This window comes from Malania oleifera, chromosome 9 (genome assembly GCF_029873635.1).
Source record: "Malania oleifera isolate guangnan ecotype guangnan chromosome 9, ASM2987363v1, whole genome shotgun sequence".
Lineage (NCBI taxonomy): Eukaryota > Viridiplantae > Streptophyta > Magnoliopsida > Santalales > Ximeniaceae > Malania > Malania oleifera.
This window is the reverse complement of record NC_080425.1, coordinates 21482294-21502130: the sequence shown is the minus strand read 5'-3', so window position 1 is coordinate 21502130 and position 19837 is coordinate 21482294. Positions and strand designations below refer to the sequence as shown.

Here is a 19837-nt window from a genome sequence, read left to right as displayed (position 1 = left end):
CCAAACAAACCAAACCGTTCACGAGCATCTTGGTAGGTTGATAAGGGACTTTGTGGATGGAGAAAAATGCTAGGATCTTTAAAGATCAAACCACATCTTCGTATTTGCTTCAGGATAGAGTTGTGTTTCTTGCTTTTAGGCTTTGAATGAATTTCTTCTTTTATCTGTTAAAGAATAACTCAAGTCGCCAAATTTTATCTGAGGTCAAAAGTTAATACCTTTTCTGTCTAGAATTATTGCATTTATTTCAAAATTTATTGACCACCTAGAAAAGTTCCCATTGGCAAGTAATTGAACTCTTTGTCGAAGATTAAAACCTCGACTGTGAATTTAATTGCTGGAGATTTTTATCTGAATGAGTGTTGCTTGTCCTTTTAAAAAAGAAAAATATAAATGATATATATAATTGAACTCTTTGTCAAAGATTAAAACCTCGACTGTGAATGTAAATGCATGGAGATTTTTATCTGAATGAGCGAGCATTGCTTAACCTTTTGAAAAAGAGGAAGAAAAGATATGTTTGTGTGTGTATATATATATACACACAACTTCAGTGCAATTATTGTTAGCATGCATGTAATATTTCCAAGTGGCTCATTCTTTACTCAATATTTGCACCATATTTTTCATACTAACAGATTGGAGATCGATCTTTATGAGCAATGTGTTTAATCAACATTTTAAATAATCCTTTTTCCAATTATTTTTGTTTTTCAGGGCAGGGAAAATATTGAGCGTCTGGAAATAACTGGTGTTGGAGATCCATCTGGTCGGGGCCTAGGTTTTAGCTATGTCCGTACTGCTCCACGGGCTCCAATATCAAGTGCAGTGATGAAGAAGAAAGCAGCTGTTGGTCGAGGTGGTTCAACTGTCACTGGAACAGATGCAGATCTGCGTAGGTTGAGCATGGAAGCGGCCCGAGAGGTTTGTTGATTTTTACGAAGAATTTATCATTTTGAGTTCTTCGTAAGTTCTTGATGATGCCTAATGCTATCTAGTTGTTGTCATAAAAAGCTTACTGAAAAGTTATAGTGCATTTTCCTTGTCAGTAGAAAATTTCTAACTTATATGGAGCAATTTCCTAGTTATGTCCTACTTAGCAGGTTCCTCAAAAGGTGGTCTGAATATGGTGCTTGACTCCAGCATTTTTGTCTGAGGTAGTTATTTCTGAGACTTAGTGATGCAGAACTAGAAGCCAGTCAATGGTTAGACCCTCATTGGAGGCTGATTAAGAAGAATGAGGGTAGGGAATTATTCTATTTGAGCCCAATAGATGTAGGAGTAATCAGTTTAGATTACATTTTTGTGAGGGTTTGTTTACAATTTGTCTTAGGAGCTTTTTATTTAATTAGCTACATGAGTTGGGAAAATTGATATCAATTGTCAAGCGATGTCTATAAGTGATCATTTATGGTACCTAGGTTCATTTATTCATAACGAATGGAAATTTGAGGACTTGGATCATAAAATTTATGCAGTATGGATGAGACATCATACGAATGAAAATAAAAGAAGAAATGCTTGTATGGAAAAATTTAGAGATGGTATATAGGAGAAGGATTTATTTAGGATGTTTTAGGAACATGCCACAACGTGGATGTGCTGTAGTCCTCCTCAAGTGAGATTTGAGTCAACTCAGAGGCACCAAAAGGAGTAGGAGGAAGCTCAAAATTAATGGTTTGAGTGACGAATGATATTATTTTATGAATGATAGATGAGAAATGATATCTAGAAATTTAGAAGTAAATTAAGCTATTTTTGAAGTAGAATGATACAATAGAATTAGTCTATCCAACTTTAAGTGGTTGCGTATAAGGTGTAATTGAGTGGAGAGAAGTCTCGCTTTTTTTTTCCTCTTGCTCGATATAAGATGGGTAATGCATATGCTATTTGTTTTTAGGAGTATTCCTGCATAGAAAACTTTGTTGTGTGAGCCTTGGTTCCCTGTCTTTTTAGAATTTCATCCATGCAATTCTGATAGCTCTTATTCTTTTGAGGATGGCTCTCTTTCATGGGATTTCCATATCTTTCAGGATGTTAATGAATGATAATTAGATGAACTTGCCAAATTAATGATAGTTGTAGATTCTTTCGTTCCACATTTGATATGTGAGTTGTGATGCTCATATTTGGCTTTGGATAATTCTGGAATGTACTCTTCCAAATCCTTTCTATTGCATCCCCAATGCTATTCCTTAGGAGAATGTTACTTGGAAGATTTAAGACATTAACCTCCACAAGTTAGGCCTGCAAACATAAGCTGCTATTAAGTATTTAGGCTAAAATGCTAAACTTATTACTGAGTTTGAATGAGAGACATTGGTGAGGGAAGAATGGCTGTGAGGAAAAAGTATCTATAAAGTTGTAATCGATGTCGAAGGATGGGTTTTCATTACTTATTTAGAGTTGATTAAGAAGTTTTTGACATTGATTGAGTAATAATGTATCTTTACACATTACTGAATTTGCAGATGGGAGACCAGCTTTCTTGGTGATGGATGACGGAGAATTTACGTTTTAGGCAAATTAAGCAATTCCGATCAGGACCTTGTGGGAATGGTATTAATCTATGGGGTGTAATACTATGGACAGAAAGGGGCTTCCTTAACTTGAAATTGCTCTCAAATAGATGGGCTCGCTTCTTATGCCTTGAGATATTTTGGGAGGTTGGGTGATACAAATCTATTAGTAATTCTAGAGAGTCGCAGCCTCATGGTGGTGGCTGTTCTTTAAGGCCTTGAAAAATGTATCTAATGTTAGGAGGAAAGTGCTTTGAGCATCATAGGGGCTGGAAGGAGATGCTGTGGTTGCAGATAACTGAACATCCATAGAAAAGGGCGGAGGGAGGGAGAGTATCTTCTAGACTATTGGAGGGGTTATGAATGCTGATATGCTCTGAAAGCTGCTGATGTTTGATTTGGGATTTTCTGACGAGGTGTGATTCACTATCAAAGGGATTTGGCAAGGAATTGGCAGGGAGATTTTCAGATAAGATGCACAATTTTAGAAATGGAATGATTCCTTTGACCGTATGATTTCAACTTTTAAGACAATTGAGCCTAATTTCTCTGAGCCTATGGTTGCGACCTCTTCTGGGTACCCAGAAAGTCTTCCTCCCATGGATTTTCTGTGTTTTCTGAAAAGAAAAGATTGCAACTCCACTAATAACTATTCTCTCCTTGATTGAAGGTGATGTAGAAAAACCAATGATTATTCTGTGAATATGTAAATTCTACCTCTTATCTTTGAACAAAGCTGCCTTTAATTAGAAGTAATGTTAAACTGCCACATGGATCCATTGGGAGACGTCGTGAGAGTGGTTATTCTATCAGTATTGTGTTTCTCGCCAGAGCTCTGGCATCGTTGCTCCCCTCATCTCTTCATGCACTGACTAGTTAGAGTTAAGAGACTTGGATTTTGAGAGGGCATCTTGTTAGTTGGAATTCTCTGGATAAGGTTTTTATTAGTAAGGTTTAGGTGAGAGGTAGTGGTCTTGAATGAGGGGTTATTTATATGATGTGTCTTTCTCACATTTTTGCTTATCATGTTTGTAACATTTTATTTATTCCCATTGCCAGGTTCTCCTAAAGTTCAATGTTCCAGATGAACAAATTGCAAAACAAACTAGGTGGCATCGAATTGCTATGATACGCAAACTTTCCAGTGAACAAGCTGCATCAGGGATCAAGGTTGATCCCACAAATATCAGCAAGTATGCACGTGGTCAGAGGATGTCATTTCTTCAGTTTCAGCAGCAAACCCGAGAAAAGTGTCAGGAAATTTGGGATCGACAAACTCAGAATCTTTCATCCATTGATGTTGATGAAAATGCGAGTGATTCTGAAGCAAACAGTGACCTGGATTCCTTTGCTGGAGACCTAGAGAATCTGCTGGATGCTGAGTGTGAAGAAGGGGAAGAGGGTAACTATGAATCTAAGCATGATAAAGTAGGTGGTGTCAGGGGCTTTAAAATGAGAAGGCACCAGTATCTAGCTCAGGCAGAGGAAGAAATTGAAGATGAAGCAGCTGAAGCGGCAGAATTATGCAGGATGCTCATGGATGGTAGGGAATATTGGTCACTAACATATTGGTATTTTTCTTTAATTTTTTAGTGGTTGTTCGAATTTGAAACTCTTCTATGTAATATATGAAAATTTTCTATCCAATTGCATTGCATTTTTGTTGAGTCTATCTTTAGGGCTTCTGGATTGAAGATGAAAATAATGTTTTGGGACATCTCTAGAATGTTGGTGGCTAGTTATACCATGATGAATCCTACAGAATTTACTCTTTAGGGTATGTGCATTTGTGTGTGTTGTGTGGCGTGTAACCTATAAATAAAATAAAATAATAATAATAAAAAATCAATGAGCAAAACAGATATTGGGCCTCATCTGATCTTTTAAGCTCTTTCCTGAAGTGCCTTGCATATATATGCTGAAAATGAAGAGAACTTTTAAAATTATTCAATGTATAGCTGACTGGGTACTGTTGTACAGATGATGAAGCTGATTGGAAGAAGAAGATGACGATAAAAGCTGTCAGGGAGGAAGCATTGTTAGGAGGATCACAATCAAGTTTTGGTTTTGAAACTGCAGGATGGATCAAGAAATCTAGTGCAGCAGCCAAGCCAATTTCCAGCAAAGCCCTGCCGGAAGGATATTATGCACCGAAGAACATTGTTGACCCAAAAAATGTAAGAATGCTCTGCACCATCCATGACTTGTTTACTTCCCAAAACTATTTGGATATGGACATCATGTTTTGACATTAGCACAATTTTTGAAGCACCTGTGTTTGTTAAAATCTGTGCTAAAAGGGAGCATATTTTGGTGGCAGGTTGAAAGTCTTTTCCCTAAGAAGAAAATGTTCAGAAAAGGAAAAACCATGAAAAAGAATGATGTTGCACATACTGGTTTAGTCCATAAGAAAGTTAAAATCATGGCAGATGGAGATGGAGTTAAGGTATTTTTGGTTCTTTATTTTTATTTTTTTTAGTGATGAGTGTTAATCTTTATTTTATTTACTAGAAATACACCTGCGGTTCAGTATTTATATTTTATTAAAAATATCATGATATTATACATAGTATTGATTCCGCCTCTATCTTGGGACCTTGGTCAATTGCCAGAATTCTTCCCAAACAGTACTCCAAACTCAAAAAGAAAAAAGCTACCTATGAAGGAACCTTGCTTCTTCAAACACACATCCCTCCAGCTAAAATCCTCTTTATTAGCACCTCATGATGAGATTTAACAGGAGCAAAACCTGTTTTTCCTGTGGCAAATACATTTTATTCTCCTGATCTCTAATTTTTACCTATATTAATGACCCAAAAACTAACACACCAAAGGAATTTCCTGGTCCCTAAAATTCCTTACCGGCAACAGATTACAATTCAAGGATGCATAACTTAGATCCAAACTGAATTCACCATCGATCTTCATCCGCAGATTGGATACCTGGAAAACTTGGGGTAAGTTTGTGTATATGTTTTAGCCACCATTCTATGTTTTTAATCACTCAAACAATCTGTTGTGCACAATTTGAAATACCATAATCCTGTGTCTATGGTTGACTCTCTGGGAGGAAGAGGAACAAACTTCGATGCACAATTTTGGTGAGGTGTATACATCTATTATTCTGTTATTGACCTCTAATCCAAATCAGCCACGGCTTTTTGTTAAGACTTGTGATGAACTTAGTTGGGATGAGTAACTAAGAATCTTCAAAAACATGTGAATAGCACTAAGAAGTTAGCAATTGGTCAAAACTAGTGGTCAGCTTACTGGTTAAGGCAACTATAAATGCATTGGTCAATGGTGGAGGCATGGTCTGATTTTGACACAGTAATATAAGTAGCCTGGAAGACATTTCCTGTGCCATAGATCCAAAGGCAAGAGGAACACTAGGAAGACAACTCAAAAAAGATTGAGGCATGTCATATAAGGAGTGAGATGATTCACCATTGTTACTGAAGCTGACATTGTAAGGAACATTGAAAGAACCTTTAAAGTACAAAGGTATCCAATAAGCACTTTTTTCAAACTTGGATCCAGTTTTATCCATACTGAGAGTGATGTCCAACTGTCCCAGTACATCCAAATGCGTTGAAACCAAGAGAGAAGGGGTCCTTAAAAGCCAATGGCTGAAAATGGAGGCAGATTCTAAATGCAAAAGATTGCTGATGATTGATAAGAAAACGAGAAGTCAAAAGAGCATTCTTCTGGTATGGTTTGTGACAGTTGTGAATAATAATAGAGTAATCACCAGCTAATAAATATTAATTCTTGCATTATACTACTATTTTGTTGAGTACAAATGCAAAATAAGAATAGTAATGCAGCCTTGGAACTCCAATGAATAGTGTTGAGATTTTGATTTAAATAAATGACCTAACTTGAAGATGGGTCACTCCCTCTATTTATAATACAAATCCAATACATTCTAATGACAGTAATACCCTTACTAACTCTCTCTAATAACATTCTAACAAACTTAATAATAATACTAAAATACAAAAATAACCCCTATTACTCCCCCTCAATCTAGAGCTTAAATATCATATGCTCTTAGCTTGTAACAAACAAATTTAACACGAGCACCCCCCAAAGCTTTGGTAAACAAATCAGCAAGTTGCATATCAAACTTCACATAAGCAGTAGGAATGATCTTCTGCACAAATTTCTTCCAAAAAAAATGGCACTCAACTTCAATCTGTTTCGTCCGCTCATGAAAGACTAGGTTGGAGGCAATATAATGAGCAATTTGATTATCACACATCAATGTTGAAATGTGGAAAATAAAATTGAATATTCCACCACACGTATGAAAAAGATTGCATTCCCTTTAAATAGATATAATTCTCATCTAATTACTAGGAATATTTACAACCTACTGAAAATAGAATATCCTATTTAAAATGGAAAGCAGTAAAATAGGAAAGGTAACATGCTACCCAAATCCCCTAGGATCGTGTAACCAAAAATAGCTAACAAATCAACTGATTTGTTAGCTGTAAATCTCCTAAAGATCAGCCTCTAATAAAGGCTGACAGATATCTAATAATTCTACACTTCCCCTAAAGTTGGTTATAAATATTGATTAGCCCCAGCATGGAACTCAGATCATCAAAATTCTTTCTTGGCAGAACCTTGGTAAGGATATTGGCTGTTTGGAGACATGTAGGCACATACAACATCTTGATTATTCCTTCCTCTATTTTTTATTTTATGAAATATCAATCAATCTCCATGTGTTTTGCTCTATCAAGATGCACTGGGTTCTTTGCAATGTTGATGGCTGACTGATTGTCACAGAACATCTTCATGAGTTCTTCCCCTGAAATCTTTAATTCCTTTAGAAGCCTTCTTAGCCATATTCCTTCACAGATGCCGTGTGCCATTGCCCTGAAATCAGCTTCTGCATTGTTTCTTGACACAACTGATTGCTTCTTACTTCGACATGTAACTAGGTTTCCCCACACATATGTGTAGTACCCAGAAGTTGACCTTCAATCATGTATTGATCCTGCCCAATCTGCATCACTGAATACTTCAATATCTCTTCTTTGATTCTTCTAAAAAAATAATCCTTTAGCCGGTGGTAGCTTCAAATATCGTAGGATTCTATAAATTGCCTCCATATGTTCTTCATTGGGATTGTTCATGAATTGACTCACCATATTAACAGAGAAGCCAATATCAAGTCGGGTGTGAGATAAATATATAAGTTTTCCAACTACTCTATGATATTTGCCTTTATCCATTGGTGCACTGTCTTCCTTGGCTTCTAGCTTGGTTGTTGAATCCATAGGAGTATCTACTGGCTTGCATCTCAGCATCCCAGTCTCTTTCAAAAGATCTAGAACATATTTCCTTTTGGAGACAAAGACCCCCTTCCTTGACCGTGCCACTTACATGCCTAGGAAGTATTTGAGATTCCCAAGGTCCTTGATTTTGAATTCTTTAGCTTGAAGACTTTTGAGACTACTCATTTCCTCCTCGTAATCTCCCGTTAGAATGATGTCTTCCAATTATACAATGAGGATAGAAATTTTTCCCTTTAGGAGAGTATTTAACAAATAATGTATGATCTGATTGACATTGAGAATAGTCATACCTCCTGACAACCTTTGTGAATCTCTTGAACCAGGCTCTTGGGGATTGCTTGAGCCCATATAATGATCTTTTGAGTTTGCAGACTTTGTTGTGTGTAGCTTGTGTCTCGAATCCAGAAGGAATTTCCATGTAGACTTCTTCAGCTAGGTCTCCATTGAGGAAGGCATTCTTGACATCTAGTTGGTGAAGAGGCCAATCTAAATTTGCTGCCAAAAAATAAGAGGATCAGCACTGTATTTAACTTCGCTACAAGGGAAAATGTCTCTTCGTAATCGATTCCATATGATTGAGTGAATCCCTTTGCTACCAGCCAAGCTTTGAATCGGTTAACACTTCCATTTTCATTGTATTTCACAGTGAATATCCATTTGCAACCTATTGGATGTTTTCCAGTTGGTAATTCTGTGATCTCCCATGTTTCATTCTTTTCTAGTGCACTGATTTCTTCCGAGACAGTTGCTTCCTTTCAGGTGTACTGAGAGCCTCTTGTATGTTATTAAGAACTTGGATTTTGTCGAGATTGGCAACAAAAGATCTAAAATTCGATGACAACCGCTGATATGACACAAAAGTGTATATTGGGTGTTTTGTGCATAATCTCACACCTTTTCTCACAACAATAGGACAATCACTCTCATCATTAGTTAACTCATTATGGGAAGTCTCGGGACCAGAGTTACCTGGTGGATTTTCACTTGATCTAGGGCTCGGATTAGACTCTTGGATTTGCTCAAGGGATTCTTGTTGTTCTTTCTCCTTTTGGTTCCTTCTCCTCCGTGAATAGGTAATCAACTCATCATTTTTTTTTCGGTTAAATAGTGTCTAGATTCTGATGTTTCACGGTAGATTCTACGAAGGGATGTGAAGGAGAAATGGAGTCAGCACTTGGAATAGATTCAGATATTTGTGATAGGTGAGAAGGGCAGAATCAGAAGAAGGGTGAGATAACTCTTCAATATCCCACAGCTGGAATTCCCATGTAATCTCCCCCTAAATTTCTGATTTGGGGTAATATGGTTGTCGCTAAAAAAAAGTGACATCCATGGAGTGATAATATCTTTAGTAACTAGTGAATAGCATTTATAATCATTTTGGTTTGAAGAGTACCCGATAAAAATGCACTTAAGGGTTCTAGGATCAAGTTTACCTCGGTGTTGACTATGAACATGAACAAAAGCTGAGCACCCAAATACTTTGAAGGGAATAGTGGAGATGAGTCGAGTATTGGGAAAGGACTGAATTTGAGTTTGACAGGGAGTTTGGAATTTCAGAACGTAAGAGGGCATCCTATTTATGAGGTAGGCTACAGTGAGAATGGTTTCACCCCAAAAGTGTTTCGGTACATGTGTAGAGAACACAAGGGAGCGGGCAACATCTAGTAGGTGTCGGTTTCTTCTTTAGGCAATTCCATTTTGTTAAGTGTCAACACAGGAACTTTGGCTTATTATACCTTGACTCAAAAGACAATCATCAAGAATGAATTTGAAATATTCTTTGGCATTATCAATTTTTACAATCTATATTTTTTCTTGGAATTGTGGTTGGATCATGGTGTTAAAATTTTTGAAAATCAGACTTGCCTCTGACTTTTCTTTAATGAGGAATATCCGCGTAAGTCTAGTGTGATCATCTATAGAAGATATAAACCAGCGAGATCCAGTAATATTCTTGATCCTAGATGACCCCCACATATCACTACGAATCATTGAAAAGGGTCAGGATGCTTTGTAGGGTCAGTTGGGATAAGAGTTGCAAACATGTTTTGAAAATTGACACATCTCACATTGAAAATCATTTGGATTTTTATTTTTGAATAATGAAGGAAAGAGTTTCTCGAGATACAAGAAATTTGGATGTCCTAACCTATAGTGCCACAACATAATTGCACTATCATTATTAGAACGAATGATAGAAAAATAACTTTGACTTCTAGACACTAAAGAATCGGATTTGTGAGTTGTTCCTTGAGGAAGATCATTAACCTCAAGAAGACAGAGCCCCAAGCACATCTTAGCACTGCCAATCGTCCTCCCGAAATCCAAGACCTGAAATTCACACATATTTGTGAAAAAATTTGTAACACAATTGAGATCCTAAGTGTTTACTAAAATTGCAATCCAAATTTGGCACTAATAGAACTGAGTTGACTATTAGGTTCTCTGAAATTTTAACAAAACTTGTACCAGCGACCTTTGAGAGTGAACCATCTGCTATCTTGACTGTTAAATTTTCATAACGGGGACTATAAGTAGAAAGAAAAAATTTCAATCTCCGGTCATATGGTTCGATGCTCTTGATCTATAATCCATGGACCTAGCTTCTCCTTTTTAACATTAAGACCACTTAAAAAATTATCTGTGCGCGCCAAAGAACCAATACCAAACATAGTATTAGGGGATGCTGAAGATTTTCTGAACATTTTCTCCAATAATTCTAGTTGCGCCTTGCTGAAGAGACTGGACTCGGGTGGTGTTGGTTGTTCATCTATCGAGACGAAATTTCCCTATCCTTCTCTGTCATTGGCAAAGCAAGAAGGTTTCCAATCTGCGGGTTTACCGTGGATTTTCCAACAGGTGTCCTTGGTGTGACCAAAACGTTGACAATGGTCACACCACGACCTCCCTTTCTTCGGTCTATTGTCATTGTTGTTATATGGATTTCCTCGAACTACAAGGGCTGAACTCTCCAGGTTTGTTGCAAAATCTTGAGGGCCTATCATTATTTTATTTCGGCTCTCCTCTCGGCAAACTTCTAAAAACGCTTCTCGGATATTTGGCAATGGTTTACCATTGGAGATGGTTATTCCCATTAAGTTTGTGTCTTGTAATGGGCATGAGGCTGCTATCTGAACTGTTGATGTTGCCTGATACCATGGCTTCCTTATTGGTGTTGACGTTTGAGACTGAATAGGTGGAGTCGTGTCTCCCGCTGGCCATACTGTATTTGGTCATATGGGAAGATTAGGGTTAATAGGATGCTCTGATACCATGTTGAAATATGGAAAATAAAACTAAATATTCCACCACACTTATGAAAAAAATTACATTCCCTTTAAATAGATGATAATTCTCATCTAATTACTAGGGATATTTACAACCTACTGAAAATAGAATATCCTATTTAAAATGGAAAGCAGTAAAATAGGAAATACCATCTACAAAATCAGGTAACATGCTACCCAAATCCCCTAGGATCGTGGAACCAAAAATAGCTAACAAATCAATTGATTTGTTAGCTGTAAATCTCCTAAAGATCAGCCTCTAATAAAGGCTGACAGATATCTAATAATTCTACAAAATTTCATGGGCTGAGAATATGAAAAGCCCAATTCTTCCAACATGCTCTTCAACTAGACAAGTTCACAAGTAGTGTGAGCCAAAGCTCCATATTCTAATTCAGAACTTGGCATGGCCACCACCATTTGTTTCTTACTCTTCCTAGAAACCAAATTACCACCGACCAAGATACAGCTAGGATTGTGAATCTTTGGTGGAAAGGCGACCCAACCAAATCTGCATCTGTAAGTCCATGAATATAAGTGTGACCCTAATCACAATATAGAAGACCTCTCCTAGGTGTACCTTTAAGATATCTCAAGATGCGAATTATTGCGTCCCAATAGCTTGCCCTCAGAGAATCTAGAATTTGACTCACAACACTTGTTGCAAAGGATATATCTAGCTGAGTGAATGCGAGATAATTCAACTTTCCAACAAGTCTCTGGTATTGTCCAGGATTAGGCAACAAATCACTTATATCTAGCTCTAACTTTTTGTTAGAATCTAGGGGTGCATCAACTGGTTTAGATCCCAACAATCTAGTTTCATCCTACAAATCTAGAGCATACTTCCTTTGTCGCAAAAAAGTTCCCATACAAGATCTAGATACTTCTATACCCAAGAAGTATTTCAATGGTCCCAAATATTTAGTTTGAAATGTAGTCTATAGAAGAAGTTTGAGACTCTGAATACCTTCATCATCATCACCTATGATAACAGTATCATCCACATACACAACAAGAAGGATCGTACTCAATTAAGTATGACGATAAAACATAGAATGATCCATTGCACACTATCAAAGACCAAACTCAAGTACTGCAACACTGAAACGACCAAACCATGCTCTAGGAGACTGTTTTAAACCATATAGTACCTTCTTGAGCTGACACACTAAGCCTTACTCCCCCTAAGCAACAAACCTAGGTGGTTGCACCATATAGACCACCTCCTTAAGAAGATCACCATGCAAGAAGGCATTCTTCACATTTAACTAATGCAGAGGTCAGTGATAAGTGGTGGCTAAGGAGGTGAACAGACATACTAATGTAAGTTTGGCAACAAGAGAAAACGTGTTAGAACAATCCAAACCATACACTTGAGTATACCCATTAGCAACAAGATGGGCCTTCAGACAAGCCACAGAATCATCAGGATTAACTTTCACAGTATATGCCCAATGACAACCCACCACAGACTTGTCAAGAGGAAGAGATACCAAGTCCCAAGTGCCATTGTCTTGTTTAGCATTCATCTCTTCAACCATAACATTCCTCCACCTAGAGTGGGCTAAGGCTTTCGAAATAGATTTAGGAAGGACAATAGATGATAGATACCAAGTCCCAAGTGCCATTGTCCTGTAAAGCATTCTCTCTTCAACCATAACATTTCTCCACCTAGAGTGGGCTAAGGCTTCCGAAATAGATTTAGGAAGGAAGAATAATAGGAGGGTGATTAAAAGTCATAGCAAATATACTTGGAAATGGGATGTTCGGTACATATGCATTTACCTTTTCGAATAGCAATGGGAAGATCAACATCATGGGAAATATGATCATTAGACAAGGAAACCAAAGGTGTGGTAGTAGAAGCTAGAGGGGACTTTCCTTCTTGGAGTCATCGTCATGAATACACTTGGAAATTAGGATGATTGAGGCGATGAGAGGGATTCGAACTACATGGAGACTTAGATGGTTGATTGGGCAAGGACAAGAAACTAGAATTTGGAAGATTAGGTAGAGGAAGAGACTCATTGAGCTCAGAAGCACTTGCAGACTGGGTGTTGTAAGTTATAGACTCAAAGAAGGTAACCTCTATATAAACAAAGAAGCTATGCGACATAGGACTATAACAACGATACCCCTTTTGAGTATATGAGTAGCCCAGAAAGATACATTTTATAGCATAAGGATCCAACTTATCCACACCAGGAGTTTGTTGATGAACAAAGGACACACCCCAATATATAAGGAGAGAGAGAAAAATGGTGAATTAAGAAAGAGAAGGGAGTAGGGAATTTTACATCTAAGAACAGAGGATGGCATCCTGTTAATTAGATAGCAAGCAGTAAGTACAACATCACTCTAAAACACTTTGGGTACATGCATTGGATACAGTAAGGTGCAAGTGTTTTCAAGGATATGTCTAGTTTTCCTCTTTGCAACCCCATTTTGTTGAGTATGGGCATAGGATGATTGATGGACAATACCGAATTGATGGACACAATGGTGCTTTCCCAACTAACAAGACTCACTTTCAAGACTAGACACAAAACTCAAATCCGGAACAAGATGTTTAAATTTTTTTAGTGAAGGGTGATCGAAGCGACAATGAATTTGGAGAGGTATTGTAACAAAAATGTAGGCAGTAGAAGGAGATAGCAGCTTGAAGTGATAAAGTCCACTAGTTTCACGCCCTTCGCCACTCGTCTTTCTCATCTTCCAATCTTCAATAACCACAAAATTAGGAAGAATGTTACTAACAATTCGTGGATTTAGTAATCTTTCTAACAAGCATAAGATTGAAAGAAACTTGGGAATATACAAAACTAAATGAAGAGAAATAGAAGAAGTGGGATTAATACTCCCAATTTCCTTGACGGTAGTAGTGGATCCATGGGCAAGAGTAATATAAGGTAAATTTATGGGATATTGAAGAGTAGAGAAGAAATTAGGTATACGTGTGATACGATCAATGGCAGTGGAATCTATGACCCAAGGACTAGGACAAGAAGTACTGGATGACAGACATACTGTGGGATTACCTGTTTGAGCAAAAGATGCAATGGGAAAGAAGCTTGTTGTGACGCTTGATACTACTGGATCTTGGAATACTTCTCCTCTGACATGGATACAGTACGTCTCCATCCCAAAGGTGTGGAGTTGGTGGTGGCTGCATTGGCAACACGTAAAGGTCTACCATGGAAATCCCAACTCTACTAAATAGTATGATTACCTTGACCACAATGAGTGCGCTTGCATGGAGTGCCTCTACCTCATCCATCTCTACCACCACGACCACTCGAACCACTTCGATAACTTTTGCGATTGTTTGGTATAGAACTAGAATCACCTTGTGTAGAAAAAGCTGTCCTCTCAGGGCCAAATGCAAAAGCAAGAGAATGTGTGCTAAAGGAAGCATAAAGGACACGAGAATAAACATCGGCAAATGATGGCAACTATGTACTACTAAGTATTTGGGATCAAAATGCTTGCTCCCTCTACTTCTGCATCTCACAAACGTTGGAGATTATAAGCTGCACGATGTTAAGCTCCTCATGAATACATTTCATTTCTCCAAAATAATATGCAATGCTCCTATCTCTTTGTTGTAACTGAAAGCACTCATGGGATAAATCATACATATGTGTATTGTTATTAGAGTATAGAAGCTTGGCATAATTCCAAATCTCTTTGTATGTATCTAGATGCATGCACATCTTTGCAATTTGTGGCTTCATCGAATTCCACAAGGATAAACAATCAAGGCATCTTCTTGATATTAGGTGGGGTCGGCTACATGAGTCCTTCTCCACCAATTTATGCCATATTCTATAAGGATTCATATCATAGTGATTTGACAAATTTTACGCTAGTTGTCGGCTAACTAATGCAACACTCCTCCTTTACTTGGGCTTGGGACCGGCTGTGTGTGAAAAGATTGGGACATTAAGTGCATCACAAGCAGAGTTGTTATCTGTGACGACGATGAAGGAAACATGTTTTTGGGATTCATAGACTCCATCCCAACACACAAACTAGAAGCCACACCAATGTCAGACAAGAAAAACAATCAAAACTAATTGGGACAACCACGGACGAGGTAAATGACTTGCTAACTGATATAGCACTGCCCAGCCTCACAACTCAATTTATGAACATTGCCACTGCTCCAAGAAACTCACAAAGAAGCCTTTACAAACACTGAACAAAAACTTAACGGATTACCATGAGCGCTTGGTCAAGAAAGATTGGATCTTTGAGCAAAAAACATACCTAACAGCTTGATAATATGGTCTAGAGAAGGAATCAGAGCATTGCAGGGGGGAAAAAAAAAGGTGGCCAGAAACTCTCTCTCGTGCCGGTGCATGGGGTTGGCCGGTGCTTGGGGCTGTTTCCAGTGATGGGATTTTGTGAGGGTAGGCTTTAGAGGGTTCTATTTTTGGCTATATGGTTGGTTTTTTGAAATAATGAAGGATGGAGGTAGACCTGAGAAGGGTAGCGACTGGGTGGTGCTTTCCGCCGACAGCTGAGTTTGAGAGGGTTTAGGTTGGATCATGCTCTAATAACATGTTGAGATTTTGATTAATGACCTAACTTAAAATGGGTCTCTCCCTCTATTTATAACATAAATCAAATACATTCTAATGACAATAATACTCTTACTAACTCTCTAACTAACATACTAAATAATATTGCTTAAAAGACATAAATAACCTCTAACAAATAGAAAGTGCAGAAAATATTCAGGTATCATAGAACAAATCCCGCTCAAAAGCAAATTAAGTTTGAATTTTTAGCACATAAAGATCTGAAAATATTTCATGACTCGTAATGATCTCTCATTAGAAACACCCATGTCAATGAAACATATGGATCCACAATGGAAAGCAACTCTGGATGGACCCAATATGTGAATGTAACAACTTTATTTATTTCTTAATGAGAAAAAGAAAGATTTATTGAGAGACAGAAAAAGAATATATAATACATAGGTGTAGTCTTCCCAAAGAAAAAAAAAAAAAGCAATACTGACAACGGAGTAAAGCTCAGTAAATCAAAGCTCTCCAGTCATGCTCAATGAGTAAAATGAACTCCTGTAAAAACATCAGTCACCAAACAACTTTATTATTTATTCCGAGGGGTTAGCACTCTAGTATTTACCTGCTTGACAAGCCACACATGCAATGTGTAGTCGTACAAAGCAAGGCAGCACTGAGAACCAGACTGATGTTGGGCAAAGGTTCAAAGCAACATAATTACAATTATAATACTGGAAAAAAAAATATATGAAAAATGGCACTCCCAGTGTTCCTGGCCCATAAGGCTCCCCGCTTTGCAAGGATAGGGGGAGGATCATCAGTATAAGCAGCCTTACCCCAGTTTCTGTGCAGAGAGGCTGTTTCCTTGGGCTTGAATCTGTGACCAACTGATCACAAAGGGGCAATGTTACCATTGATCCAAGGCCTGCCCTGAAGATTGGCAAAAATACATATAAAACTACTACTAACTCACTTGTAATATTTTCAAGAAAGCTATGTCTAATGTCAGAACATGTGACAGAGAACAGAGGATGGTGAGAATAAGAGGTTTGAGTCTAACATCTTCTTCCCTTCCTTCCGTCCCCTCCAAAAAAATTTTTTTTTACAATGATATCACCCATGGTATATGGCTTCCAGCCTCATCAGAAGGCCATGATGTAAGTTATCCTTTTCATTCAGAGAGGATATGTGCGCAATTTGAACCTATGATCTTGAGGTTTGGATTTAGCACCTGTCCCATTGCACAAAGACTTGGACTTGCCCTACCCTTGCAACCCTCTATGGGTGATATTACTGTTTGTCATTTTCCTTTAATATGCAAAATGTCTGCCCCACATTGCAGGTTTAACTGTTAGTTTTATTCTATGCAAATAGATGTTTTTTTCCTGTGATTCTTGTGAAGAAAAACACAAGCACTTAGTTTTTTTTTTCTTTCTTAACCAGATTGTAAAGGAAAAAAAATCAGCTAGAGAAACCTTCGTCTGTGGAGCTTGCGGTCAGGTATGTAACCAGTAATTGTTGTTAGTGCTGGGAATATATTACAAGTTCTCATTGTTATTGTTTACTTCTTCTTGCATCAGCTTGGACACATGAGGACAAACAAGAATTGCCCCAAGTATGGAGAAGACTTAGAAATGCAGAACGAAAACATATACCTAGAGAAGGCATCATCAAAATCCAATCTTGTGGATGCTTCTGCTCAGCCCCAGCAGAAACCTCTGATAAAGAAGCTGATACCAAAAGGCGCAACAAAAATTGTTCTGGTAGAAGCAAATGAAAGTGAGAATTTTGGTTCGAAGCCAAAATTTCTCCCATTGAAGTTTAAATGTGGTGGTTCTGAAAATCCTGATAACATTGCACCCGTAATTGCCCCAAGTTCTGAACGACCTGTTTCTTCTGATGTTGAAACTGGGAATAAGTCCACAGCTAAGGTTAACAAAATAATAATTTCCAACAAGATGAAACCTGAAGAAGTACATATTGAATCCCATAAACCCTCCATCGTGATACGGCCACCAGCTGAAATTGAGAGAGATATGCCTCGGAAGAAAATTGTGATTAAACGACCAAAGGAGATTATTAATTTAGACCACTTCAATCATGAAGGAAGTGCTGGTCCTGAGTTCAGGAAGACTAAGAAAATCGTGGAACTGTCGAAGCATGGAGAGCAGAACATGTTTGTGGCTGAGGTAACAAAGAGGAAAGCTAGAGAGGATAAAAGATGGTGGGAAGAGGAAAAGAAGAGAAGACATGCTGAGAGACAGAGAGGAGACAGAGCTAGGAAGCAATATGAAGAAGAGATGAGGATGCTAGAAGAACAAGACAGGCTAGCTGAGATTAGAAGATATGAGGAAGCCATAAGAAGAGAGAGGGAGGAGGAAGAACACCAAAAAGCAAAGAAAAAGAAGAAAAAGAAAAGGCCTCAAATGAAAAATGACTATTTAGAGGATTTCAGGTCAAGAAGAAATGACAGAAGATTGGCAGAATGGGACCAAACTGCAAAAAGGAGACCTGTCTTTGAGTTGGGAAGTTATAGTTCGGACTGTGGACCCCCAACGAAGCGCCGCAGAGGAGGAGAGGTACTTTGCTCATTCTTTGTTACTACAATCTTAACTAAGCTATCTCTTATGGGTTTGTTGCATCATTTTTTACTGCTTTAGTTCTCGTACATTCCAAACATAGATAGTTGCAGATCAATCCCACAGTACATTCCTATTTATTTAAGACCTGAAGAAAGTTCTTTTTATTTTAGTTTTAAATTTAGTTTTATTTCTTTTATAGTATTTATTTTCTTTATCATATTTTTTGATTGTATGCTACAAAAAAACAAGAAGCAATTGTTACCTTCTATTCTGGATAAGTTGCAGGAGGCTAACTTTGGCATTGAAAGAGAATTATTCTATTTTCCCCATCATTTTCTTCTTCTAGAGGAAAGAATTTTGAAGAGGCCATCAGATATCCCGAGTTTATTAGTGATTTTCTTTGATGATGCTGCTACAAAGGCTAAATCAGTTTTGATACAGCAGCAATCATTTATTAAACTAACTTCTATTTCTATCCTCTTGAGTTTATAGTTTGTTGATAGAAATTAGTAAATCATAGAGGAACTGCACAAGTGCACAACAAATTGAGTGAGGCCAAATGGCCAATTATGCATGGAGTTAATGTGTAAGCGGAAGTTCATGAATTCTATTGAATTAATTCTTCATATGTACATCACAATCTTTATATAATACAATTCCCTATTCTAAACAAGGAAATAATCTTCTTCCCGAATAATATCAAATCCCCCACATTTACCCACTTTCCTAATTAATTATTTACAATAATACTTGGGATTTTAACACTCCCCCTCAAGTTGGATTATAAATATTAATCATCTCCAACTTGCTAATGAGATCATCAAAGCTCTGTCGTCCCAACCCTTTAGTGAAAATATCTGCAGTTTGTTCCTTGGTAGGTACATAAATCATACAGATAATTCCTTCTTCGATTTTCTCTTTGATAAAGTGTCTGTTCACTTCCACATATTTAGTCCTGTCATGTTGAACTGGATTGAGAGAGATGTTGATAGCTGCCTTATTGTCACAATAGAGTTTGATAGGAAATTTCACCGGGACCTGTAATTCTTCCAAGAGTTTCCGTAACCACAGTCCTTCACATATCCCTTGAGCAACTGCCCTGAATTCCGCTTCAGCACTACTACGAGCCACCACGTTCTGTTTTTTGCTTTTCCAAGTTACCAGATTTCCCCAGACGAATGTGCAATAACCTGTGGTGGATCTTCTATCTTCCACTGATCCTGCCCAATCTGCATCTGTAAAGATCTCTACTTCCTTACTTTCACATTTCTTAAAGAAAAGTCCTCTTCCCAGGGATCCCTTGAGATATCGAAGGATCTTGTATACGGCATCTAAGTGGGCCTCTTTTGGTGAATGCATGTGTTGGCTTACAACACTGACTGCAAATGCAATATCTGGTCTAGTATGTGATAGGTAGATTAGCTTGCCAACCAACCTTTGATACCTTTCCTTTTCAACTGGTATTCCACAGTCTTCAACCCTCTTTTACCACCTCAATCAGTGTTTTGCTAAGTTTGCATCCAAGCATGCTAGTTTCAATTAGGAGATCAATAACATACTTTCGCTGAGAGACACTAATTCCCTTTCTCGTTCTTG

The 19837-nt window shown here is 37.7% G+C and overlaps 1 protein-coding gene across 1 annotated transcript in view; it reads left to right on the top strand.

Annotated features, from left to right (window-relative positions):
* Window positions 1-19837, top strand: part of LOC131163384 (transcription initiation factor TFIID subunit 1-like) — a 105596-nt gene that overhangs the window by 80930 nt on the left and 4829 nt on the right. Inside the window, exons 13-18 of the mRNA XM_058119979.1 lie at window positions 718-924; window positions 3579-4062; window positions 4500-4696; window positions 4840-4965; window positions 17103-17159; window positions 17240-18238. Of these exons, the coding sequence (XP_057975962.1) occupies window positions 718-924; window positions 3579-4062; window positions 4500-4696; window positions 4840-4965; window positions 17103-17159; window positions 17240-18238 (2070 nt within the window). The remainder of the gene's footprint in view (window positions 1-717; window positions 925-3578; window positions 4063-4499; window positions 4697-4839; window positions 4966-17102; window positions 17160-17239; window positions 18239-19837) is intronic.